Source organism: Cebidichthys violaceus, unplaced genomic scaffold (assembly GCF_023349555.1).
Source record: "Cebidichthys violaceus isolate CVI_PGR_0920_01 unplaced genomic scaffold, fCebVio1.0.p SCAF_2, whole genome shotgun sequence".
Taxonomy (NCBI): Eukaryota; Metazoa; Chordata; class Actinopteri; order Perciformes; family Stichaeidae; genus Cebidichthys; species Cebidichthys violaceus.
Window position 1 is genome coordinate 5,001 of NW_027176372.1, and position 27,500 is coordinate 32,500.

Sequence of the window (27,500 nt, forward strand, 5' to 3'; positions counted from 1 at the left end):
AAAAAAATTAAAACAGTCTCTGTGATGTGAGGGTGAGCCGGGGATTTTGTTAGACATGAAAATAGTCAGAGAGAAAAGATTAAAAAAAAAATGGCACCGTCGGTGAGAAGGGTTGACGAGTGCCTTAAGTAGCCCTGGACTTGTTGGAATGTGAGTAACGGGCTGATCACCTGCTGTCATGAACAAGAACTAGTGGGGAGCAAACCCCTATTAGAGTTCACGTGCAGAGCACGCAGTGGGTCAGGTCCAAATAAAAATGTGTGTTTATACACAAACACACTGTAAATGTGTGTGTGAGTTAACACTCATGTCAAAAACTGCACATTTAGGACAAACAATTAAATAAGTCTTTGGTGGTGGGTAAGAATGTTGGTACAGGTATTTTAAATGCATTCCTATTATTCAAGTAGGAGAAGCAGACTTTTTGTGATTGTAAATAATTTTATTTAATTCAATTAAATTCATATTGTATTGTCCAAAATCACAGATTTTCTTCAGAGGGCTTTACAATCTGTAGACATACGACATACTCAGTCCTTTGACCCGTCTATAACGTTTTCAAAGTTTGTGCTAAACTCCTGAAATTGTGTGTGTGTGTATTCCTAGCACACTTTTGAACTTTTTCTCATCAAGAGTTTGGATCATTTTGTTCACATTGGGATTGGTCTCTGGATAAATGGGTTTGGTCAATTTAGTATAGTGTTTGGGGTCGTTCAGCTGTCGATAACCCTCCCATACATACTGTTCTCTGTCCATGATAACAATGGCACTGCCCTTATCAGCTGGCTTGATGATGATATGTTTGTTACTGTTCAGTTCTGTCAGTGCTCGAACCTCCTCAGTACTGAGGTTGGGTGGCACACGATGGACAATTAAACTCAGTCTCAAAATACTGAATGTCAGCCTTGATGAGAGCAGTGGTTTCACTGGGTGTTTGTCCCTGGGGAGGAGTCCAAACTGATTTCTGAATGAAAGGCAGCGGCTCAGAGTCCCGTTCATAATAAGCTGCCAGTTTCAACTTCCTGTGATGCTGCTGCATGTCATAACAGCTTTGCTCCTTAATGTCTTTATTTGTGCAGTTTGTGGGGATAAAGTTGAGACCTTTTTTAAGCAGAGCAAGTTGTGGTGGTTATGGTGTCGTTAATTTAAACTTTTTAGTTAAATTAATAACAGTCTTATCCCCCTCCTGTAGAGCAGGTTTATGGGGATAATTATTTTGAGTGAGCGCACCAATGATCCAGCATGCTCTGCGCTGTTTCATAAATCCAGCGCAGCTTATCTGGTCCTGTTTTAAAGTCGGTGCTTGTTAAAGCAGGAATATACTCACTCAGAGCAGAGATATACTTGTTCACATGTGTGAGACGCAGTCTCTCCTTAAGTGGAAGATTGGGGGAGAAGTTCACCTGAGGAATGAAGATTTCCGCCCAAGGAAACTTGTGTTTAGCCAATTTCAAAGTTCTTTGCAGTGTTTGATAGCTGTCTCTTTGGTTTTTTGGACCCGGTTGTTTAGGCCAAAAGCCATGATGATTGTTTCCACTGTATCTGTGGATGTAGCTTTGTCCAGTAGCACTTCAGCATGTCTGAAGGTGGCCCCTGGGAAAGCATCAATCTGCAGATCTGAGTTGTTGTGTGGTGGGAGTCTGTTGGTATTGGAGTCACCCATAATTAACCATTTTTTGCCCACATTGAGGCTCAAACCCTGTGATTTTCGTGATGTGGTGAGATGTTTCGTAGGTCGGTGTAACATCGGTGTCTGTGGTGTGAAGACCGTAGCTGTTGGAGTCGAATCCAGTCAGGTCTGCACCGCTGTTTGGAGACTGCCGGTCCTGATGAGAGTCAGTCTGATGGACCGCAAGCTGTCCGGAACCGGAGAGGGTGGCTCTCTGTCCTCCTCGTTCATGAGTGGATCCAGCTCCTGTTGTGAGAGTTCCATAATGGAGCTTGTTCTGGAAGCCACACATCCATTGCAGTGTGGGGAGGCTGGAAGAAGAAGCAGGGGGGCTGGGGGGACTCCGGTGGAATGGCTGGCCTACTGATGAACAGTCTTTTTGGTCTTTGTGGTTGTTGATGGAGCTGTTGAAGGGTTGGTGTAGGCGGAACTATGTTTTGTGTGTTCTCACAGTGTTGTGAGAGGGGCACAGCAGGAGTGTCCAGAGCCATATCAGTCACCTGTGTTAGGCTGGCTGCAGGTCTAATGAGAGTCTTTAACTGGGTGGGTGGGACTACATCGTGTGGCGAAGTAACGGGTGTTAGGAGGACCGTGTTGGTTGGTTGCCTATATACCTCCGCTGTAATTGAGTGCGTGATAGCAGCCCTTGACGCACCAGCAGCTCCGTCTGGTCGCACATGCTCCAAAGGTTGCGTAACGGTGTCGTTTTGGACCGCTGCAACTCGGGATGTCAGTGGAGGATTTTGAGACTGAAGCATGAGCAATGTGTCTTCAATTACACCTTCAGTCTCGGCCAGTGTGTCGGGTGTCAATCGTCGACCGAGATTTCTCCTAGCCCAGGCTGAGGCTACTTCAAATATATACATATATATGTATATATATATATATATACATACATATATATATATGAAAAATAAATACAGGAATGAATAAATAAAAGAATAAATAAATGCTGAAATGAATAGAGGAAATATTTAAATGCATTAATAAATGTAAAAATTAATAAAAGAAGAGGAAAAATATCTTAATTATAAATAAATAAATCTAATAATAAGTGTATAGATAAATACAGGAATGAATAAATAAAAGAATTAATAAATGCTGAAAAAAAGTGTTTTTGTCCTTCACATTTTGTCTTTTTTGTGACATACACAGATCGATGTTGATGAGTTTATTATTTAATGATATTTAGGCTGTTAGTTAAAGATTAGTAAGGCTGCTTGATACAAATGTTTTCCAGGTCCTTGGAAGAACCTCGAGACAAGTTAAACAGTTAGGAGGGGGTTAAAAGAGACACTGATCTGGCCTTTGCTGACTGAGAGGAAAGACACAATTCCCCTCCTCTTTACAAGAGCATCTGATTTACAGTGCAGACCACAGGTAAGTGATCGCATGATGCTGAGTCAAAAACACTCCTCTGAACGCACACAAATTACTTTCTCACAAATGACCCTGAATAAAGAATAAAGGAAATCAAGACATAATGAAATAAATAGAATCAGGTCAAATGTTTTGTTTTCAAGCAAAGGATTAGCTTGGTAGGTGGATTAAAGGAGACAAAGTTGAACTCAGAGAAAAAGTAAAATTTTTATTAGTGGAAGACTTCAATGAAAAATGTTTTTACACAGAAATGAAAATATAAAACACAGCATTATAGAACAAATATGTTTTAATTTGTATTATTATGGCTGCAGTCATGTGTGTGTGTGTGTGTGTGTGTGTGTGTGTGTGTGTGTGAGTGTGTGTGTGTGTGTGTGTGTGTGTGTGTGTGTGTGTGTGTGTGTGTGTGTGTGTGTATTTTACATGCAAACAGCTACATTCAAACACAAGTCAAATATACACACGATGACATTGTTAGTTTGGTAGAAATGTGATGACATCATTGAGGAGTTGGATGAGGTCATCCTCAGCAGGGCCCCTCCATGACAATCAAAATGTCAGCATTTTTCTCCCTGTACAGAAAAATCCAATCATCAACAACAACAATGAACAGTGAAGTACACAGTGTCTCTACAGCCCACAATAAACTGTGTTTCTACTTCTGTACAGATGTTAAAGCATCTGACACTGTCGGCTTCAGTCTTTACAAACTAAAGTCTCTCACCTTCCTAAAATGGAGAAAAACCTGATGTTACTCACAAACTACTGTCACCTACTTCCAGTCTCAACAGATAAAACTCATCAGGGTCATAAAACACACTCGTGTAGTAAGAGCTGAAAGTCATTTACATTTCATCCATTCTGTGAAAACAAACAGGAAACAAAACTTTACAATTGGGAAATAAAAACCTGAAAATGAGTGTAACTTTGATTTATTGAATGAACAGCCCCACATTATTTAAGTTCAACCTGTTCTCACTCCTGTTCTTCACACAGGTAAAATACAGCAGATTGTTCAGAGGCCCTACGCTTTAAACTAAGAGGATCTACAAGGCCGTACTTAAGGGGGAAGTAAAGTAGGAAGTCATGTGACGTATGAAGAGCAAGAAGTGCACGTCAGTAGAAGGTAGATGATGTGAACCAAGGAGACCAGTGTTCATGTCCCATGTTAACAAAGAGTCAACATTGACTTACTTTAACTATGGTTGCAGATTTAACATGTTACATAACATACTCAAGGTAATGTAGTTAACAACCTAACTACCAGACGTATTTTACCCAAAACCACAAATGTTTTGTAAACTTAACAAACACAGACCTTTTATTTTGAAAAGACAGTGTCTGCATGTAACTAAGGGCAACGAAGAGCGTCGTGACATGAAGACCATGGACCACTGACCGAGCTGCTGTAACATGTTGATATATTCCCCCAACAACTACTACAACATACTGCTTACTGCTGTGAATGTAGTAAACTCTATTATAATTAAAAAACACATCAAACCCTTCACACTTCACTTCACTTCACACTTCACTTCACACTACGTGTCCACATTCACGCATTCATTCATAAACTCTCACACACCAACAGTCCACTCTTTGGGAGGAGCAGAGGATCGAATTGTGGATCTTATAATTAGTGGACGACCCGCTCAAACTCCTGAGCCACAGCTGTTTATTAGTTCTGATCATGTTGTTAACCTCTGATTGGTCAGTGAAGTCATCTGACAGGTGTGACCTGAGCAGCAGCATGTTGATCTGTCTGTCCCAGTTTGATAGATATTTAAATTTACAGAAACTAATCAGTCAAACAAATCAAAAGGTGTCAGAAGATTGGAAAAGAAAGAATGAATGAAAGACTCACAGTCTGTGGACACACAGAGAACATTCATTTGGGTAGGTGATGCCATCACTACCGCACACCGGAGAGTAGTTCAGAGGACACGCCCGAGTCACGCTCATCCACTCACAGGAAGGCTGCAGAAATAATACCAAACAACATGTTACATGTCATCATGGGTTAGTGTGAAATCAGCTGCAGCAGCTCCTATCTACATCAAATTCAATATTTACATTATATTCTATTTACAAACGGACAACTTTGAAGTACATATTCATCTTTTCTTTAATGATACCTGCATGAAACGCCTAAAGAAGCAGCAACTCATCTTAGTTTCATCATCAAACCCTTCAGCTTGTTTAATCATGAAATAATCGTATCAATTTTTAATCAACATTTTGAAGAAAACTTTATGAACTACAGACTGAAGAAATAATAAAAATGATTGATGTTGGGACACATTGTGTCACTTCATGATACTGTCAGACACTTAGTAACAAAGTAACTTCACGAGAAATTTGAGGGATTTTTTTTATGTTACTGTAATTAATTTCAGCTGCTAAACATGTTCAGGTTGGTAATAGTTTGTAGGACATTTTTGTTTGTTTCTTACCCTCCTGTAGAGCTGGGATTTATCTTCAGCGTCTGAAAAGGAGAACGTATTTCAGGTATATTTTCTCATATCCACTGTTCTAACGCCTGACTCTGTACTGACTGTACACCTGACTCGGAAACTATAAACTCAGTCTTCGGTAACTACCATTAAAACTAACTATTTACTAGACCAAGTTGCACTGTTACTAACTGAAGAAATGTCTTAGCTTTACTTTAGCGATGAGTAAATGTGTTTCCAGGAAACATATGTAGCTCTGTCCACTGTGACCAGCGACTGAAGTAAACAGGAAGTGACTCTAGCATCAAAAGCTGTATAACAGTTATTTAAGTCTGACTGTTTTGTTTCTATGATGCACACATAAATAAATAAATTTGTAGGAATCATACAGTTAACTGCAAGGACAATCTGGTGATGTAACCTAGCTGATATTATCTGGTAATTTAGTGTGATGTTATAAACATTATGTTCTATACTTTGAGGTTTACTGTTAAATGTCAGTTTAGATCATTAAAAAGCATTTTGCGGCAATAACAACTTATCTCTGTGTGACGAGATGGACGGACAACAGATCCTGTTTTTATATATCACTGTTTTGCACTCTCCCCTTCTCCCTCTCTCCTCTCTGTTCTCCCCCTCTCAATGCTCTCATGTTATTTAACAGCTGATCAGGTGTAATCTTACCTGCACAGAAGAAAGCACAGAAGAGCAGAAGAGTCCTGACAAACATCATGATGAAGACGAGGTTGAATCTCTGAGTGTTTTCCTGCCGTCTGATTGGCTGCTGATGTTTCTCTGTGCAGCTCCTCTGTGGTTGTGATGTCTGCCGTTGGTGCGTTGTTGTCATATAGAGGACGGGCTGAACTTCTGTTGTTGTGACGGCTGCTGATGTCTTTTGTTCAGACTTTAATCTGCGGATCAACATTCTGTCTGCTCTGAAATATCGCTGACAGAGTAAAAACTATTAGGAAGAATGACACAAACACAAGAGCAGAAAAACAAGAGTGTCTCTGTCACGAGTCTGCAGAGCAACAAATTAACACAAATGAATGTATAAAACACAAAAACCTTCATACTTTATAAAGATATTGAAAATCATACACAAACGGATTAAAAGGTCAATCCAGCTCTGATGGAAACTGCTGCCTCTGAAGATTAAAATAATTATAAGTCAGATTTATACTATTTCATGTGATTTATTTAAGGGCCGATCATCATGACTTTGAGTCCTTTACTTTAGTTTACTTCTTGAGCTGTTTAGACTCACAAACTAGCTAGCTCACAAAGTTACCAATTCTTTAAACCATGGCATTTATTTTGCCTCTGGTGTTCATAGTTGCTGTCCGTCACTTCCAATAAGTTCCATCACATGGTCTGTGTACCAACAACAACATGAGAGGTATTTTACACATAAACACAAATCCATGACTCTACACACCAGCCTTTTATTGCTTTGTGTTAGACGAGAGAGCAACTCAAGGAGCCTTAACAATGAAAAACAAAAACAAAAGCATAACAGATAAACGTAGATATTAATAACTCATTACATGACACATGGTTAACACATGAACTTGATATCGATCCTTAATCTGTAGCTTCACATAAATATCTAGGTCTTTCTGTTATATTGGTCTTTGTTTTAAGAGGAATAGAACGCACCAGAGTCTTTCATCAGGAAAGGTTTCCTGTATTCGTCCAATCATTGTGATCCTTGTGGCGCTGTGATCCACAAATACAACTCCGGACATGACGTTTCTTCTTCCCTTAGTAGATAAGAATATAATATGATAAGAAAATAAATATAATAATAATAGACACTCATGAAGAGACAGATGAGATATTAGACCTCTTTCCATCTTCTCTTCACGTATAGATCTCTCTTTTCACAAGGGTTCAGGGATGGTTTATGTCCTCTGGCATTGATGCTTTATTGATTTGTTCTTCTACAATCAGATCCAGTTTGTAGATGGTGCTACACTTTTGTACTTCTGGATTGTTAGATGTTAATGCAGTAATTTCATTGTGGAATCTCTCTCGCTGACAAAAGGAGCTTATTGATATCTCAGCTTCTGAGAAATCATCCAGTGACAAAGTCTGACTTTCCAGTGAAGCTCTAGAAGCTTCATCCAACAATGGAAATCCATTAGCAATAGTATGTGCAGCTCCAACTGGTTTCTCTTTTCTTTTTTTAAGTTTCAGCAGACTTTGACTTTCCACACACTTGATTTCATTCGTGACATCTCTTCTTGGTCTTTAGACGTTGTCTCATTGATTCGTCTATCCTGCCAACAATAGTCCTGTTTACAGTAGACTATTTCTTAGCGTGAGTGATCCAATACCTTTCTGTCAACCAGGAGAGGATGTCATTATATGTTTATGCATATGTTTGAGAATGAACATGTGCTTTTGACAGGATGATTGGGTGCTTGCACTCTTTGCAGCCTCTCAGCTTCAGCTTGTGAATGGGACTACTCCTTTCAAACGTTTTCCAGACAACAGTGCAAACATCTCACTGTTAGATCTTTCCTTTTGTCACAACTGGAACTGGTAGGTCTGAATCACTGTTTTGCCTTTTCTTACTTTCACCTGAACTAGAAGAATTGATAGTGTTGTAGCTACCTGCCCCTGTTTGACATCCATTTGACTGTAAACCATATTCTTTATTAAATCACTGAAATCAACCTGCTGCTTCCTCTGCTGTGTGCATTTGTGTCCAGTTCTTGTTTTCACTGAGTTACCTAACAACCAGCTTCATGATCCCATCATCAGGAGACTGTAGGCAAACACAGGCAGACTGACAGCTTTATATCTATAGGCATATTAATCTGTTTGTTTGATATATCTTTATCTTTACTGTTTGATACATCTTTTGAATCGTGAATCTATCAGCAGACAGGCGACGTGTGCTGTAATCCTGTAAATGTCCCCACTGAAAGACTAATAAAGGATTATCTTATTTCATCGCAGTTTATTTGATGGGCAGTGTCGCGGTGCAGACTGAGGGGGGCAGCAGAGCAGAAACTCTGCGTCATTAAAGAAGAAGAAGACCGGAAGTGACCTATATATTTCCGGGGCGCGCTGTTCGTTAAACCGTCGCGTCGGAGTTCTGAGTTAGTTTTGTATTAAAGTTTCTTATCTGGAGATAAAACATGTATGACCAGGACGAAGGTGAGCTGTTTAAAATGTGCTAACACACATGCTAACGTCGGTTAGCCTCCCTCACCGACATGCTAACAACAGATAATGCTATCTAAATGCTACCTTTGTTTCAGCTAACGCTAGCAGGCGAACATGCTAATCAGGGGCTGTTGTGATTAATACAGAAACTAATTGAAGCATAAACAGTTAAAATCAATTACTTCCGTAAAAGTATCAAAGCTACTTTAAAAAATGGTTAAATAATAAAGTACTGAAGTATAATCGGTAGAATATATATTTAATATCTTAATAACGACATACATCACGATGTATCTCGTTATGTATATTTATATACCCACACGCACATATATATATATATATGTATATATATATATATATATATATATATATATATATGTGTGTGTGTGTGTGTATATATTTATATATATATATATATATATATATATACATACATATACACACACACACAGTATAAATATATTGACCTGTGATCATGTTGTGTGTTTGTCAGATCCTCAGTACGAGGAGGACGATGATGAAATCACTCCAGACTTGTGGCAGGAAGCTTGCTGGATCGTCATCAGGTAAACTCACCTGTAGAAACAATAATGTGTTCACTCTGAAAACCTCACACAGTTTAGTCATTAAACAGTTTTTAATACATGCTAGCTTTATTAAAAAACAAAGCAGAAGATGTGAAACACCTGAAGTTTGATGGAGCTGAAGACACTTTTTATTTAATAATTATTATTATGATTTATAGAACTGACTCTCCGTCCAGTTCATTTATGACCGTATTTATTTATTATCAGCTGGTATTTTGATCAAATGGAAAAACGTTCTCAGGGTAGCACTTCCTGAAGAGGTGAGTCTTCATCCTGATGAGAGATGAGCAGCGACTCTGCTGTCCTAACGTCAGTGGAGTTCATTCCACCATTGAGGAACCAGGACAGAGAACAGACTTGACCGGGTCGATCGCCCCGAGGCAGCGGAGTGAAGTGGTCTGGTGGCGGTGGAGGTCTTGACCGTGGTCTGGAGATAGGAAGGAGCTGTTTCTTTCACTGCCCTGTATTCTAGCACCAGAGTCTTAAACTGGATGCGAGCTCTTACAGGTAGCCAGTGTAGCGAACGGAGAAAGGAAGTCGTGTGGGAGAACTTGGGGCGATTGAACACCAGGCGAGCTGCAGCTTTCTGGACAAGCTCCAGAGGTCTGATGGCCAAGTTGGCAGTAGCTCGGTTTTGTCCAGGTTGATTTTCAGGTGGTGTGTCGTCATCCACTTCCAGATGTCTGCCAATCACACAGCGATGCGTGTCTCCACTCGAGTGTCACCGGAGGAACCGACACAAAACCAGCTGTGTGTCATCGCGGCGTGAAGTAATCTGTCACCGCAAGGAGGGCCGTCTCTGTCGAGTGACCCACTTTGAACCCGCACTGGTGGGGGTCCAAGAGGCTGTTCTGGTGGAGATAGGAAGACAGTTGGTTAAAGACAGCACGTTCAAGTGTTTTGGATAGAAAGGCTAGAAGAGAAACCGGTCTGACATCAGAGAAGAGAAAGTTTCAAAGAGTTTTTTTAGGATTGGAAGCAAAGGTTAGGATTTTAGAGCGGAAGAACGCAGCTTTAGCAGTAGATGGAGAGGAGGAAAAAGTGGAAAGAAGAGCTTGGAAGTTAAGAAGGTCCTCCGGGAGTTTGCCTTTTCTCCATTTACGCTCTGCCTCTCTTAGGCTCCGTCTATCAGTACGCACTGAGTCCGACAGCCGCGGGGCAGGTGGAGTTGGGCGTGCAGGCCTGGAGGTGAAGGAACAGAGTTTGTCCAAAGAAGAAGTAAGGGTGGAGAGGAGAAGATCAGTAGCAGTATCAGGGGATAGGAGAGAGAAGGATTCAGGGTCAGGGAGAGCAGAGGTAACAGAAGAGGAAAGATCAGCAGGGGAGAGGGAGCGGAGATGACTCCGGGTAGAAACCATGTGGGTAGGTGGAGGAAGTAAAGGGGGAGAGGATAGGGAGAGGGAGTAGGACATGAAATAGTGGTCAGAGAAATGGAGGGGAGTGACTCTCTTCCGGCTCTTATTTTGACGAGAAGGGTCTGTTCTCTTCCAGCTCTTATTTTGACGAGAAGGGTCTGGTGCGACAGCAGCTGGACTCGTTCGATGAGTTCATCCAGATGTCTGTTCAGAGGATCGTGGAGGATGCCCCGCCCATCGACCTGCAGGCTGAAGCCCAGCACACCTCAGGAGAGGTGGAGGAGCCGGTGAGGATCTGAATTAGGACCCATACCAGGACCTGGTTTTGGAGGTTTAGAGATGTTCAGAGTGACCTCCTTTAGTTGCAGTCCTCAGGGTGTCTGTAGGAGGGTCCTGGTTTAAGCCTTTGTTTCACTGTGACCTCTTGTGTTTCAGCCTCGTTACCTGCTGAAGTTTGAGCAGATTTACCTGTCGAAGCCAACTCACTGGGAGAGAGACGGAGCTCCGTCTCCCATGATGCCCAATGAAGCCCGACTGAGAAACCTCACGTAAGTATCACTTAATCTCACCTGGTCTCCCTTAATCTCACCTGGTCTCCCTTAATTTCACCTGCTCTGTGTGAAATCCCCCCCAGGTACTCGGCCCCCCTCTATGTTGACATCACAAAGACCATCATAAAGGAGGGTGAGGACCAGCTGCAGACTCAGCACCAGAAGACCTTCATTGGTAAAATTCCCATCATGCTTCGCTCCACCTACTGTCTGCTGAGCGGCCTGACGGACCGAGACCTGTGTGAGCTCAACGAGTGTCCGCTGGACCCCGGAGGTTACTTCATCATCAACGGCTCTGAGAAGGTATGACATCAACACGCACCGTGTGACATCGCTAAGCTGACTGTCTCCAGTCCTTATGCTAAGCTAACCAGCAGATGGCTGTAGCTTCTGTGTCTGCTTCGAGAGAGAGGAAGTAAATAAAGTCATGGACACGCCCCCTTTACCTTTACCTGTACCTGTGGTATCCATGGAAATGGGATTAAATATGAGGAATGTGTATCTGTTGAGTCACAATCTGGTTTTGTTTTTAGTACACTTATTATATTAATAAAGTGTTCATAGAAGTGATCTTCAATAAACCAATGTAATATTAAAAAATACTTTGAAGTTGATTGTGCACAACAGATGTTTCCAGATGTTTGTCTGCTGATGGTTAATTTAAAAATATAATTTTCTATTATTATTATTCATATTATTATCATTATTATTATTATTATTATTATTATCTGTCAATATTCTCTCTGCTGTACAGAGACGCTAACTAAGCAGAGATGAGATCTCTCTTCTCAGAGCTGCAGCATTCTGCATCAACTGCAGAGATTTAAGAGACTTATTAGAGCAGCCTGATGAGAAAGAATCACAGTCATCTAGTTTCTGCATCTCTTTGAGACAGATCCCTGTGTTTCATTTTCTGGTGTGTTCATGGTTTCTCTGATCTCTAAACTGGTTCCTCTCCTGGTGTTCAGGTGCTGATTGCTCAGGAAAAGATGGCCACCAACACGGTGTACGTGTTTGCCAAGAAGGACTCAAAGTACGCGTACACAGGAGAGTGTCGGTCCTGTTTGGAGAACTCGTCTCGTCCCACCAGCACCATCTGGGTCAGCATGATGGCCAGAGGAGGACAGGTGAGTCCTAGATACATTTAATGAACTCCATTGCTATCATCTTGATACACAACAAGAAGACACGGGTGATTGATTATGAATTGCTTCTCACTCTCAGGGAGTGAAGAAGAGCGCCATCGGTCAGAGGATCGTGTCCACGCTGCCGTACATCAGACAGGAAGTTCCCATCATCATCGTGTTTCGGGCGCTGGGCTTCGTGTCGGACAGAGACATCCTGGAACACATCATTTACGACTTTGACGACCCAGAGATGATGGAGATGGTCAGTGTGATTATCAGTTATTGATCAGGTCGTGATTGTTAGTTCATCATTAACAGACTACAGTTGAAGTCATTGGGTCGCATTCACATTTTCATTTATCTCATTTTGTTTTTGTTCTTGAGAAAGTTCTTCAGAAAAGCCTGAAACACATTTACGACGTGTTCTTAGATCACACAATTGTTTGTGTGATTATGAATGCCGTAGTAAATTAAAGATGTGTCCCGGTTCATTCTAATTAACATAAGTAAACACTAATCCACATAGAAGGGCATGAGTCAAACATTATAAATCATAAAGAAGATCCTGTAGAATAGAAGAAAAGCCTGTAACCACGTGTCGATTCTGTTCTTACCTGAATAAGAAGACGTTGGTGAAAACTGCGTAAGTTTAAAGACAAACATTTTTCTGAAGTTCGGTCGGTGACATCACAGCCCATTGTAGGCCCACTGGGCTGTGATGTCATAAGTGATGTCACTGTGCCTCCAGGTGAAGCCGTCTCTGGACGAAGCGTTTGTGATCCAGGAGCAGAACGTGGCGTTAAACTTTATCGGTTCCAGAGGAGCGAAACCCGGAGTGACCAAAGAACGAAGAATCAAATATGCAAAAGAAGTTCTGCAGAAAGAGATGCTGCCGCACGTCGGAGTCAGCGACTTCTGTGAGACCAAGAAGGCCTACTTCTTAGGGTGAGTCCCACCTGTCCAGCTGTCTTTTGAGACCAAGTCCGGGTCAGTATGTAGTAGTCGTTTTTTAGGTCTAGATGGGCTCTTCATGAAAAGTAACTTGAGAAAACTTCTGTTATGATTCAGCGCCATATAAATAAAAATGGGCTTGACTTGAATTGTGTATTTCTGTGTAGTATGTGTGTATTCATACGGTGTGTATTTATACTGTGTGTATTACTACCTCTTCAGGTACATGGTCCACAGGTTGCTGCTCGCTGCTCTCGGCAGAAGAGAGCTGGACGACAGAGATCACTATGGCAACAAGAGACTGGACCTGGCTGGGCCGCTATTGGCCTTCCTGTTTAGAGGGTGTGGCTTCTGATCATATAGTTACTTTTATAAACATTAATGTGTATTATCATTTACAATGGTATTTTAATGTAAATGTCGTCCAATCTTTATTCTGAGAATGAATATAACAATATAACTTTCTTGTTCAGCATGTTTAAGAACCTGTTGAAGGAGATCAGGATTTACGCTCAGAAGTTTATCGACAGAGGAAAAGACTTCAACCTGGAGCTCGCCATTAAAACCAGAATCATCTCAGACGGCCTGAAGTACTCGCTGGCCACTGGAAACTGGGGGGATGTGAAGAAGGCTCACCAGGCCCGAGCCGGAGTGTCACAGGTGAGAACACCCGATGTTCATTCATCAAGTTCTGGTCACAGCTCAGTGAAGATGTTTTCAGATCCTCATCCAAACATTGTCCTGTTTATTCTCTTCTTGTAGGTGTTGAACCGTCTGACTTTCGCTTCTACTCTGTCTCACCTCCGCCGAGTCAACTCTCCAATCGGCAGAGACGGCAAACTGGCAAAACCCAGACAGCTTCACAACACTCTGTGGGGAATGGTGTGTCCGGCCGAGACGCCCGAGGTAATAAAACCGAAACAAAGGATCCTAAAATACATATAATCTGACACAAGACCAACAATCCGAATGTAGTTTAACTCGGGAGACAAAAGTCTGTGACGCAAACTGAGCTCAATCTATTGATTAGTGCTGTTATCAATAGATTGATGATCAATGTGTTTCAGGGTCACGCTGTGGGTCTGGTGAAGAACTTGGCCCTCATGGCCTACATCTCTGTGGGCTCTCAGCCGTCTCCCATCCTGGAGTTTCTGGAGGAGTGGAGTATGGAGAACTTGGAGGAGATCTCGCCTGCTGCCATCGCAGAGTCAGTCGCTTCAACATGATTTGATGTTTTAACTGAGATGTTTTAGTGCAGTAGTGAACTTCATTCTTCCTGTCTCAAACTGACCTACAGATGGCACCATAGCTTAGTAAGCGTAGACTATATCATTGACTACTGCACAGTGTTAAACGGAGTTTCATTTATCAATAATCAAACATTCATATAACATAACATGTTTAAATAAAACTTAAACTGTGCTGGAACTCTTTACACATCTTTACCCGTGATATTTTGTGTTCTAATGTTTTAGCGCCACTAAGATCTTTGTGAACGGTTGCTGGGTAGGAATCCACAAAGATCCCGAACAACTGATGAACACACTGAGGAAACTTCGCAGACAGATGGACATCATCGTGTCCGAGGTAACAAACCAATTTTATCTAATAAAAAACTCCTGTATCAATCCATAACCGTCATATCCACACTAACTATCCGTCGTATCCTCACTAACTAACCATTGTATCTTCACTAACTAACCGTCATATCAACACTAAATAACCGTTGTATCCGCACTAACCTTCGTATCCACACTAACCGTCATATCTTCACTAACTAACCGTCATATCAACACTAACTAACCGTCGTATCCTCACTAACCGTAATATCTACACTAACTAACCGTAATATCTACACTAACTAACCGTCGTATCCTCACTAACCTTCGTATCCACACTAACCGTAATATCTACACTAACTAACCGTCGTGTCCACACTAACTGACTAACCGTAACTGTCGAGTCCACATAGACAAACTGTCGTTGAATATCTGAGCTCAGGTTCCTGCTGCTTGTGAATGTTTCAGGTATCGATGATCAGAGACATCAGAGAACGTGAGATCAGAATCTACACAGACGCTGGACGAATCTGCCGACCACTACTGATCGTCGAGAAACAGAAACTACTGCTGAAGAGACGACACATCGACCAGCTGAAGGAAAGAGAGTACAACAATTACAGGTGAGACAGAGTACAGGTGAGACAGAGTACAGGGACTACAGGTGAGACAGTACAGGTGAGACAGAGTACAGGGACTACAGGTGAGACAGTACAGGGGAGACGGACTACAGGCGAAACGGTAAATGAAATGAGAGATTATTTATTTGGTCTTTTATAGTTTGATGGTTGTTTCTGTAGACTTTCTTGGTTGTTATGAAAGTTGATCCTGTAAAATTTGTTGCCAACTCTGGTAAAGTTTCTGTTGAATTAAAGGTGTTGTTCGTCTTTTCTTTGTGCTGGTCAGCTGGCAGGATTTGGTGGCGAGTGGTGTTGTGGAGTACATCGACACTCTGGAGGAGGAGACGGTGATGCTCGCCATGACTCCCGATGATCTCCAGGAGAAGGGCGTGGCCTACTGCTCCACTTATACACATTGTGAGATCCACCCGTCCATGATCCTCGGAGTCTGTGCTTCTATCATCCCCTTCCCCGATCACAACCAGGTACAAACTAAAACCAGGACTTATTTATAATGTCAACACTCTCTCAGTGACATGTTCCACCATTTAGTTTGGTCTGTTCAGTCTCCCAGGAACACGTACCAGTCTGCTATGGGTAAACAGGCCATGGGGGTCTACATCACCAACTTCCATGTACGAATGGACACGCTGGCTCACGTGTTGTACTACCCTCAGAAACCACTGGTCACCACAAGGTCCATGGAGTACCTGCGATTTAGGGAGCTGCCCGCAGGTAACGCACCTGTACAGTCATCCAGACCGAAAACACGTCTATACACTCATTAGATGAGTTTAGAGAAATCCCAAATGAATTCAGTAAGTTTCAGTTGTAGGTCAGCCCATTGTTTTGAGTCTCAATACTTACCTGAAAACAGATGAGTGTTTTTAGGCAACCTCTTTACCCTGCTCACAGACTGTCAGACAGAGCTCTTTTGCGTGTCTCTACCTGAAGCTTTCTTCTTGTATTTCAGGTATCAACTCCATCGTGGCGATTGCCTCGTACACAGGATACAACCAGGAGGACTCTGTGATCATGAACAGGTCGGCTGTGGATCGAGGCTTCTTTAGGTCAGTTACTAACTTCTACACCTGAGTGTGTTACTGGTGTAACCAGACTGTTGGATACTGCTGTCAGCCAAATATTTCTGGTGTAACTCTGCTGTTTTTCTTCATCCTGCAGGTCTGTTTTCTATCGATCCTACAAAGAGCAGGAGTCTAAGAAAGGTTTTGATCAGGAGGAGATCTTTGAGAAGCCGACACGTGAAACATGTCAGGGTGAGAACTGAGGAGGAAAAACTAAACACTGACTTCTGTCTTCTAGTCTCGTGTTCGCAGTATGAAAACACCTATCATTCATCTCAGGTGTTATAACAGCATCCAGTCACAGGTGTTGGATGTCAGTGGTGGGCTTAAATCACAAATTGAGAATAAATTAAAATCATCCTCAGGTATGAGACACGCCATCTACGACAAGCTAGATGATGACGGGCTTATTGCACCCGGCGTTCGTGTCTCCGGTGAGGACGTGATCATCGGGAAGACGGTGACGCTGCCGGAGAACGACGACGAGCTGGACAGCACCAACCGTCGCTACACCAAGAGAGACTGCAGCACTTTTCTGAGAACCAGCGAGACCGGCATCGTGGACCAGGTGATGGTCACTCTGAACCAGGAGGGCTACAAGTTCTGCAAGATCAGGGTGAGAGTACATCACATCTGACTGAACACCTGAGACAGCACCTGACTCACCGTGTTCACCTGTTAATAAAACGCCTGACTCACCGTGTTCACCAGTTAATAAATCGCCTGACTCACCGTGTTCACCTGTTAATAAATCGCCTGACTGACTGTGTTCACCTGTTAGTAAAACACAGAAGTTTTTTGTTTTTTCTGATGAGTGTCTTGTTTCTTGCAGGTTCGTTCGGTGCGGATTCCTCAGATTGGAGACAAGTTCGCCAGCCGTCACGGTCAAAAAGGAACCTGTGGAATCCAGTACAGACAGGAGGTAAACAGGAAATAACTGAAGGGAGGTAAACAATATTATTAAACAGCTGCAGACGCTTCACTGAAACAAATCGGTCATCTCCATGTTCTATGATGGTGGACCAGCTACTGAGCCTTTCAGTTTGCAGACCAGATTTTGTGTTGTATCTGTCACAGCTCTGCCCCTTCTCTCCTGTCACTCTATCTCTCACTCACCTAATCAGCTCATTCAGTGCACCTGTTAGTCACACCCACCTCATCAGCCCAATCACTCTCACCTGCTCTCTCTGCTGCACCTACTATTTAGACCCCAGTCTCACACACACACACACACACACACACTCACTCACTCACTCACTCACTCACTCACTCACTGACTGCCAGATCGTTCGCCGCTTCCACGCGAGACCTTCCAGCGTTTCCCTTTGGACTGATTCCCCGTTACCGACCCTTCCTGTTAGTGACTACCCCGCCTTGCCTCGGCCCCGGTAATTCACTCAGCCTTCTGTCCCCGACCACGAGAGCCTGGCACTGTATTCCTGTGCATGTTCTACCTGTTGTGTGTTCCGAAGAGAATAAAGCTTCGATTCAAACCAACCCTGGTGTTTTTCGTACTGCTCCTGGGTCCTGATTACACTCGTTACAGTACGATCTGGCCATAACATGGATCCAGCAGACGGCACCACGACATGGGCGCGGCTCGAGGCGATCGAAGAGGCGATGCAGTGAACCGAGACCATGGTGGTTACCAACACCGCCGAGGTTAGCCACAACCTGACAAATCAGAACCAGATTCTCACCTCGTTGATTGACCAGGTACGGCAGCCACAGCTCAGACCAACGCAGCGGCGGCGTCTCCGTCACCTGCTCCGGTCCTCTCGGGAGTATTTCCAGCAGTCTCTACGGCGGTCTCGGAGCTCCGGGTGGGGGAGCCCAAACGTTACGCTGGGGATCCTGAGGGCTGCAACGCATTCCTGACGAACTGTTCCATCCTGTTTGCATTGCAGCCCCGCACCTTCGCGTCAGAAGACGTTTACTATCAACCACCTGACGGGGAGAGCTCACCTGTGGGGAACGGCGGAATGGGATCCCATTCTGCCGTACTCCTGTCTGTGCGTCCTTCCAGTCTTTCTCCTCCGAGCTATGCAAGGTTTTCGGAGTGGTGTCCATGGGACCGGACGTCACCGGAGGGCTAATGAGGCTCCAGCAGGGCCCCCGATCTGTCACGGACTATGCCATTGATTTCCGGACCCAGGCATGATTAAGTTCTTGGAACATGGACACCAAGTGTGACGCATATCTGCTCGGTCTAGCGGATTACGTCAAGGATGAACTCACTGCGTTCGAGCTACCCACATCTCTAGACGGACTCATCGAGGCAACCTCCGGAGTGGATCGCCGCATCCAGGTCAGGCGGCTGGCAAGGCGCCGGGAACAGTCGAGCCAGGGGCAACCTCCTTGCTTTCCTTGTGCTATAGCTCCGGAGTACACGCCTACGCCGCCGTTTACTCAAGAGAGCGAACCAATGCGAGTGGGACGTACTGGACTATCTACGGAGGAACGTGAGTGGTGCCGGCGGGGGAATCTCTGCATGTATTGTGGCCAGACGGGTCATTTTGTTCACAATTGCCCGTTAAAAGCCCGGGCTCGCCAGTAAGAAGGGAAGTACTGGTGAGCTGAGTAGTTTCCAGACCCTCCGCCTGTCAACGACCACTTTTCCACGCCCAACTACTTTTGACCGGGTCTTCCCATACGATTTCCACCTTCCTGGATTCTGGAGCAGACGCGTCCATTGTGGACGAGAACTCGTGATACAGTTAAGGATCGACCGGATACCTCTTCCCCAAGCTGTTCCAGCCAGCACCCTGGACGGTCATCTTCTGGGGACAGTGACGCACCAAATCGTTCCGGTCCACATGCTGCTGTCTGGCAACCAACACGAGACCATCAGCTTCCACATCCTGCAAACCCCTCACATCCCCCTCATTCTGGGATACCCCTGGCTGCGTCGACACAATCCTCACATCGACTGGACTACGGGGGTTTTTCGGGGTTGGAGCCTGTCCTGTCATCTAGTCTGCCTGAAGCAAGCCGCCGTTCCACGAGGTCCCGCGCTCACCAATTCCATGCCTGAACTTACGGGGGTTCCCGCAGAATACTTGGACTTTAAGGAGGTTTTCAACAAGTCCAGGGCCATGTCTCTGCCTCCCCACCGTCCGTATGATTGTGCCATCAACCTCCATCCTGGTACGTTCCCACCTAAGGGGCGCCTTTATTCTCTGTCGGCTCCTGAAAGAGAAGCGATGGACAATTATATTAATGATTCCCTGGCTTCCGGTCTCATACGCCCCCTCGTCCTCTCCCGCATGGGCTTGATTCTTCTTTGTGGAGAAGAAAGACAAGACTCTCAGACCCTGCATCGACTACCGGGGCTTAAATTAAGTCACGATTAAGAACCGGTACCCCTTGCCACTCATCGCGACGGCCGTCAAGCTACTTCAAGGAGCCACCATCTTCTCCAAGTTCGACCTCCGCAACGCCTATCACCTGGTCCACATCAGAGAAGGGGATGAGTGGAAGACGGCATTCAATACACCTAAAGGGCATTACGAATACCTTGTGATGCCCCCGCCATCTTCCAGCCCCTGGTTAACAACGTGCTCCGAGACATGTTGGACTGGCACGTATTTGTCTACCTCGACGACATCTTGATCTTCCCCAAGAGGAACATGTGCACCACGTCCAGTCCGTGCTTCAACGCCTACTGGAGAACTCCCTGTTTGTGAATGCGGAGAAGTGCGAGTTTCATGTTCCCACGGTTTCATTCCTGGACTATATCGTTTCCCAGGGCAGCATCCAGATGGACCCCGCTGAAGTTGCTGCCGTCACTACCTGGCCTGTCCCACAAGCAACTTCAATGTTTCCTGGGGTTCGCCAATTTCTATTGGAGGTTCATCAGGAATTACAAAGCGGTCGCTTCCCCACTCACTGCCCTCACCTCCTCCAAGGTCCCTTTCCTGTGGACCTCTGCAGCCGAAGAGGCCTTTCAGAACCTGAAGTCTAAGTTTACGTCAGTACCCATTCTCCAAGTACAGGATCCGGACAGACAATTTGTGGTGGAGGTGAATGCCTCTGACATAGGGGTTTGGGGTGTTCTGTCCCAGCGCTCAGCCACTGACCAAAAGCTCCATCCCTGCGCCTTTTTCTCACGTCTGCTTTCCCCCGTCGAGAGAAACTATGACATTGGTAGCCGAAAACTACTAGCAGTGAAGCTGGCCCTGGAGGAGTGGCGGCATTGGTTGGAGGGGACCAAGCTCCCATTTCTGGTTTGGACCGACCATAAGAACCTGGAGTACATCCGTACAGCCAAGAGACTCAATTCCCGACAGGCCCGGTGGTCGTTATTCTTCACACGGTTCCACTTCACGCTCTCCTATCGCCCCGGGTCCCGCAATGTCAAGCCTGATGCCCTTTCCCGTCAGTTCCAGGGGGAGGAGGAACCTACCTCTGGCTCCTCGTCCATCCTTCCTGCCCCTTGTCAAGTAGCCGTCCTCACCTGGGACATTGAGGAGTCAGTGAGGGCCAGCACATGCCGACGTCCTCCAGTGTGCCCACTCCTCAAAACTTACCTGCCACCCGGGTATCCAAAGGACCCAGGACGCTCTTCGGCAGTGCTTCTGGTGGGTCTCGCTCAACGAGGACACCAAGGAATTCATCAACGCCTGCCCAGTCTGCAATCAACACAAGCCTTCTCACCAGGCCAGCCTCCTGCAGCCTCTCCCAGTGCCTCATCGTCCGTGGTCCCACATCTCCCTGGACTTTCTCACTGGGCTACCACCGTCTGAGGGCCACACTGACAGATTTAGCAAGATGGCCCATTTTATTCCTCTGCCCAAACTCCCGTCTGCTAAAGAGACTGCAGAAGTCATATCCCTGCACATCTTCCGCCTGCATGGGATTCCAGACGACGTAGTCTCCGACCGAGATCCTCAGTTCACCTCTGTGTTCTGGAAGGAATTCTGCGCTCTGCTGGGGGCCACCGTCAGTCTGTCCTCTGGGCTTCACCTCAGTCCAGACCTTCATCCGCCGCTGCCACCAGACCTGGACGAAGGCCCGAGCAACCTTGCTACCCTACTGCCAGACCCCCTCCACCCACCCGGCTGGGGACTCGAAGGCCTCGGAGGAGATACCGACCCTGCCTGTTAGTGACTACCCCGCCTTGCCTCGGCCCCGGTAATTCACTCAGCCTTCTGTCCCCGACCACGAGAGCCTGCCACTGTATTGCTGTGCATGTTCAACCTGTTGTGTGTTCCGAAGAGAATAAAGCTTTGATTCAAACTAACCCTGGTGTTTTTTGTACTGCTCCTGGGTCCTGATTACATTCGTTACAGTATCCCAATGATGAGACGTGATACGACTTGGGTTTGTACTCAAACATGCTTTAATGTTCTCATACCGTCTGTCTGAATATGTCTGTATTAGGGATGTTGATAATTAACTTCTTAACTGTTAACCAACAATAAGAATTTAGACTGATGAATGCTGTCAGTCAAACAGAAAGTAAAATATTAAAAAAGAGAGCAGCTGGTCACTTCAAGGACAGGATCTCCTCCAGTGTGGCGCTCTAGATAAACAGCAACGTTTGTGCCAGAGTGGCACCAGCTGTAGACAGACAGACATGTTTATTTGTGTAGTCAGTCGCTGTCCTCTGATCCTGGATCAGTTCTTGAACATAACATCAGGTTAATGTGGATCAATGATGATCAGACTTCAGTTCTAGGAAACAATCTGTAATGAATTATTAATGATCTTCATCAACTGGTAAATGTTTTGATGCGTTCTGTGTTGAAGGACATGCCGTTCACCTGTGAGGGAATCACTCCTGACATCATCATCAACCCTCACGCCATCCCGTCCAGAATGACAGTTGGCCATCTGATCGAGTGTCTGCAGGGCAAGGTAGTAATCAATAATATATGTTGGTATTCAATAACTTCAACGTAATAGCTCCGATTACAAGCTAATAATCACTAAATAGAAATGTTTAGTTTCTGCCAAAAGGTAATAATACATTATAATCAGATATTAATTATCAGGATATGGTAATAATCATAACACATTAACAATAATTACTAAAGTATTGACAATAATAAATAGACATTGCCTGACTGGTTGTCACACATTTACATGGTACATTTAATTTTATATCAAATATTGTGTGTGTGTGTGTGTGTGTATTCTCATATATAACTTTTGAATTGTTTTTTGTGTTTCAGGTTTCTGCAAACAAAGGTGAGATTGGCGACGCAACCCCGTTTAACGACGCCGTCAATGTGCAGAAAGTGTCGAACCTGCTGTCTGAATACGGATACCACCTGAGAGGAAATGAGGTGACTCTCGCTGTTTAGTTCCTGTTTAACTCAAACACTTGTGTGTGTGATGTCACTGTGACTCAATGGACTGACCGTTCAGTCATGATTATCATCAGTAGTTATGTTTGATTGAAGATGATTAGTTTAAAGAGAGTTCAGGTGTTTTGAGGTGGGCTTGTATGAAGTACCTGTACTCGGGATATTGCCTCCAGTAGATGAGTCCTAGTTTGAGACTGTAACCGTTCGTGTCACAGTTAGCTGTTCACATAAACAGCTCATATCTATTTTGTAATAACTTTATTTCGACATAGAAGACATTTTCAACTCTAAGGTAACCACTGCCGTCACATAACTTTCAGTGTCAATATTATTGATCTGTGATCAGGTTCTGCTTAACAGGTTCTCAGGGAGTAAGCTCAACTCTCTTTATTGATTATCAATCTATGACCAGGTTCTGTATAACGGGTTCACGGGGAGGAAGCTGACATCTCAGATCTTCATTGGTCCGACTTATTATCAGCGTCTGAAACACATGGTTGACGATAAGATCCACTCGAGGGCCCGTGGCCCCGTCCAGATCCTCAACAGGCAGCCGATGGAGGGACGATCACGGTGAGTGAGATACCGGTCTGAGTCACCTGCCTGTGGTTCGGGGAGATGGAGCGTGACTGTTGGATCGCTCACATGTCTGTCTCACTTTTCTGTCTGTCAGTGATGGTGGTCTGCGGTTTGGGGAGATGGAGCGTGACTGTCAGATCGCTCACGGAGCGGCTCAGTTCCTTAAGGAACGTCTGTTTGAGGCATCTGATCCGTATCAGGTTCACGTGTGTAATCTGTGTGGACTGATGGCCATAGCCAACACGCGGACGCACACGTACGAGTGTCGAGGCTGCCGCAACAAGACACAGGTAAGCATGATCAATAAGTCATCGCAACAAGACACAAGTACACATGATCAGTAATCAGTGGTTAATGAAAAGTGAAATCAAAGTCTACATTAGTGAACGTATAAATGATAACATGAATGTTACAAACACTGCCCCCTACTGGATGAGATGCTTTATGAACTTTATTAGCAGCCATCCAGAGTACTGGTCTCTAACCCAGATATCTAGTGAGTACATAGTACTGGTCTATAATCCTAACTCGGGGCTAATTTGATGATTAATCCTAATATTGATTAGAGAGGATTTCAGGTGTGATGATAAAACCAGACGGATCAGATTCTGCGTTTTATTTAACATGTTTCTTCTTTTCAGTTTTTTTATGTAATAAAAACTGGAGAAATCCAAAACATCTCAATATGTTAACATATTAACAACTCAATAAAAGTTTTGAAAATGTTAATGATTTGAAACCAGTCTCACCCGTCTGTCTCTACCTGTCTGTCTCTACCTGTCTGTCTCTACCTGTCTGTTTCTACCTGTCTGTCTCTACCCGTCTGTCTCTACCCGTCTGTCTCTACTTGTCTGCCTCTACCTGTCTGTCTCTACCCGTCTGTCTCTCCATCAGATCTCTCTGGTTCGGATGCCGTACGCCTGTAAGCTTCTTTTCCAGGAGTTGATGTCAATGAGCATTGCTCCTCGTATGATGACATCATAGATCGGCTCAGCCAATCACATGCCTCCCTGCATACTTTAAACATGGCCATCAGCTGCAGGAAGTTAATTTAGAAGTTTCATGTTTTTACACTTTCATGTCATCATACTTTGTTTTTGTAAAAGTAGAATAAATCTGAGTTTCTTATGATTCTGTTTCCCCGAGTCCTCATTGGTTTGCAAACATCATGTGACACATGTAAACTGACCTGATCATGTTCAGGTAAACTGACCTGATCATGTTAAACTGCTGAAGTCCAAATATTCATTAGATTTAGACTCGCGCTTTATTTTAAAGAACCATTGTTTACTGTTTTAGATATTTAATATTTCCCTTGGATTTTTCTGGAAGGAAGTCTTTAGTGATAATAAAATGAATAACGGTTTGATAATTACAGGTTAAGTGGAAACTTTAACTTCCACAGCAGGTAATCTGAAATGAAAGTTGAATTCAATATGAATGAATAATTAAAGTTAATTAATTTATTATTATTAATTGTTAACAAATTCACCTTCTACAAAATGATCTGAAAACAAAGTGTAAACTTGGATGAAGTCGTCATTTATTCAGAAGTGAAACAGCAGAAATATTGATTATTGATCCGTCCCAAGAAATAATAAATGTTTCAGTTAACGTTCTATTTTATTCAGAAAAAAATGAAAAATAATTTCAGTTTCCATCAACAAACAAAAGCTCAGAGAAATAAAAGATAAGACCTTTTTTATTTAAGAACTGATCCGAGAACATCTCTTTAGATGAAACTCTGTATGAAACTGATTTTATTTGCATCAGTATTGTTGCTATGGTGATCTAAATCATTACTGTGGTCACCTATAGTTAATATCTGGCTGTGATCAGTTTAACTCAGAAAAAGAAAGTAAATAAAAACAATATAAACTGTTAAACTATGAAAAGTTAAACTGAGACTTAATACAGAAAGAACATATTTGTAATAATCATTAAAGTTAGCAAAACTAAGCTGAATATAGACTTAAAATAAAGGTGAATTCAGAGCTACATGAAAAGAAAAACAAGAAGAATCATAAAACTTCACTGTAACTTTATGAAATCATCTTCAATGGTTTCCTGTGAAAATCATCTTCACTGATCTGTGATCAGCTGATCACAGCTCATCTTCCTTCGTCACTGTAAGGAAACAACATCATCAGTCACAGGAGGGGTTAAACATTTATATATTACCTTGATGAAGACCAACGTTAGTCATGGAGTTCCACAAGGCTCTGTGCTTGGACCAGTTTTATTCATCTTATATATGCTTCCTTCGTTTTCTGATATTATCTATTGTTATGCAGACGATACTCAATTATATCTATTGATCAAACCAGATGAAAACAACCAGCTCTCTAAACTTCAAGCATGTCTTAAGGACATAAAAACCTGGATGACCTGCAACTTCCTGAGGTTAAACTCAGACAAAACTGAAGTTATTTTACTAGAGACCAAGATAAAACCTTTTTTCACCTACGTAACATTTAAAAAATCTGGCACATCCTGTCTCAAAGCAATGCAGAAAAATTAGTTCATCCATTTGTTACCTCTAGACTAGATTACTGTGATTCCTTATTATCAGGCTGCTCTAACAAGTCTCTTAAATCTCTCCAGTTGATTCAAAATGCTGCAGCTTGTGTACTAACAAAACTAAGAAAAGAGATCATATTACTCCTGTAAGCTTCTCTACACTGGCTCCCTGTAAAATCTAGAATAGAATTTAAAATCCTTCTCCTCACCTACAAAGCCCTGATTGGTCAGACACTATCGTATCTTAATGAGCTTATAGAACCATATTATCCTACTAGAGAGCTGGTTCAGGTTTGTAGTTAGGGCTGGTTCAGGTCTATAGTTAGGGCTGGCTCAGGTTTATAGTCAGGGTTGGTTCAGGTTTATAGTTTCATCTATTCATGTTTTATATCTTCATGTTTTACATTTCCTTTATGTTTTATATCTCTTCATGTTGTATATTTTCATGTTTTATTTCTGTTAGTCAGTTTCATTTTATTGATTTTCTTGTGTTTTGGCAATGGACTACTTCATTCATTGCTGTGCGTTTATTGTTTCTACCTTTCACAGTGCTTTTTCGTTTGTTTGTCAGTGTGTGTTTGTTTGTTTGTGTTGTCGTTGCCTTTCTTGACGATGTCATCGCTGGACTCGACCAGGTAAATGGCTCCGACAGCTGAAGCTTCTCCTTTAGAGTTGGTGGCGTGACACTCGTATGATCCTTCTTCTTCTTTGGTCAGAGGAGAGATCTGAAAAAAACCACCATCAGTGATGTTTCAGCTGTTTTCAATAAACAACTCAAACAAGAACAATTTAAATAGCTCAACATAACTAATGTTACAAATGGTTTCTCCAAAATTCAACACAAAATGCCACTTTTAATGACTACTGCAGTCTCAACATTATTCAACCCCTTCATGACGAGCATCTTTAGTACTTAGTAGAGCACCTTTAGTACTTAGTAGAGTATCTTTAGTACTTAGTAGAGCACCTTTAGTACTTAGTAGAGCATCTTTAGTACTTAGTAGAGTATCTTTAGTACTAAGTAGAGCACCTTTAGTACTTAGTAGAGTATCTTTAGTACTTAGTAGAGTATCTTTAGTACTTAGTAGAGCATCTTTAGTACTTAGTAGAGTATCTTTAGTACTAAGTAGAGCACCTTTAGTACTTAGTAGAGCATCTTTAGTACCTTTAGTACTTAGTAGAGCATCTTTAGTACTTGGAGCATATTTAGTACTTAGCAGAGCACCTTTAGTACTTAGTAGAGCATCTTTAGTACTTAGTAGAGCACCTTTAGTACTAAGTAGAGCACCTTTAGTACTTAGTAGAGCATCTTTAGTACCTTTAGTACTTAGTAGAGCATCTTTAGTACTTGGAGCATATTTAGTACTTAGCAGAGCACCTTTAGTACTTAGTAGAGCATCTTTAGTACTTAGCAGAGCACCTTTAGTACTTAGTAGAGCATCTTTAGTACTTAGTAGAGCACCTTTAGTACTTAGTAGAGTATCTTTAGTACTTAGTAGAGCATCTTTAGTACTTAGTAGAGTATCTTTAGTACTAAGTAGAGCACCTTTAGTACTTAGTAGAGCATCTTTAGTAC

General features: G+C 43.2%; 3 protein-coding genes across 4 annotated transcripts in view; 1 reads left to right on the top strand and 2 right to left on the bottom strand.

Moving 5' to 3' along the window:
- Positions 1–3,575: 3,575 nt before the first annotated feature.
- On the bottom strand, positions 3,576–6,232 carry LOC137875846 (probable pancreatic secretory proteinase inhibitor). The gene is made up of 4 exons (XM_068715358.1): positions 6,187–6,232; positions 5,503–5,534; positions 4,914–5,026; positions 3,576–3,621 (listed from the first exon to the last, which is right to left on the bottom strand). The coding sequence occupies exons 1-4, from the start codon at positions 6,230–6,232 to the stop codon at positions 3,576–3,578; spliced, it is 237 nt and encodes a 78-aa protein (XP_068571459.1).
- A 2,350-nt stretch (positions 6,233–8,582) lies between these two features.
- polr2b (RNA polymerase II subunit B) lies at positions 8,583–24,535 on the top strand. Its single transcript, XM_068714024.1, has 25 exons — positions 8,583–8,670; positions 9,173–9,245; positions 10,758–10,908; positions 11,057–11,169; positions 11,256–11,475; positions 12,141–12,299; positions 12,397–12,561; positions 13,048–13,244; positions 13,473–13,592; positions 13,724–13,910; positions 14,013–14,156; positions 14,318–14,457; positions 14,726–14,837; positions 15,278–15,432; positions 15,716–15,914; positions 15,996–16,164; positions 16,403–16,499; positions 16,612–16,706; positions 16,880–17,130; positions 17,347–17,436; positions 22,266–22,373; positions 22,691–22,804; positions 23,238–23,398; positions 23,499–23,694; positions 24,299–24,535. Exons 1-25 carry the CDS (start codon positions 8,652–8,654, stop codon positions 24,386–24,388), a joined length of 3,525 nt encoding a protein of 1,174 aa, XP_068570125.1. The 5' UTR covers positions 8,583–8,651; the 3' UTR covers positions 24,389–24,535.
- Positions 24,536–24,930: 395 nt separating this feature from the next.
- The window catches only part of LOC137875070 (insulin-like growth factor-binding protein 7), a 6,596-nt gene continuing 4,026 nt past the window's right edge, over positions 24,931–27,500 (bottom strand). Inside the window, exons 4-5 of one of the 2 annotated variants that reach the window (XM_068714025.1) lie at positions 26,526–26,649; positions 24,931–25,531 (exon numbers count right to left, since the gene is read on the bottom strand). In XM_068714025.1, coding sequence (XP_068570126.1) covers positions 25,509–25,531; positions 26,526–26,649 — 147 coding nt within the window. In that variant the 3' untranslated portion in view covers positions 24,931–25,508. Of the gene's footprint in view, positions 25,532–26,464; positions 26,650–27,500 lie in introns of both variants that reach the window. The other variant, XM_068714026.1, reaches the window with a different exon arrangement.

Coding starts and splice junctions, on each gene's coding strand:
- polr2b (XM_068714024.1), top strand. Junction 17,131..17,346: donor ACAAGTTCTGCAAGATCAGG/GTGAGAGTACAT, acceptor TGTTTCTTGCAG/GTTCGTTCGGTGCGGATTCC. Junction 22,805..23,237: donor ACCACCTGAGAGGAAATGAG/GTGACTCTCGCT, acceptor ATCTATGACCAG/GTTCTGTATAACGGGTTCAC.
- LOC137875846 (XM_068715358.1), bottom strand. CDS start 6,232: ATGTTTGTCAGGACTCTTCTGCTCTTCTGTGCTTTCTTCTGTGCAG. Junction 5,027..5,502: donor AATCCCAGCTCTACAGGAGG/GTAAGAAACAAA, acceptor TTATTTCTGCAG/CCTTCCTGTGAGTGGATGAG. Junction 3,622..4,913: donor TCTCTGTGTGTCCACAGACT/GTGAGTCTTTCA, acceptor TTTTCTGTACAG/GGAGAAAAATGCTGACATTT.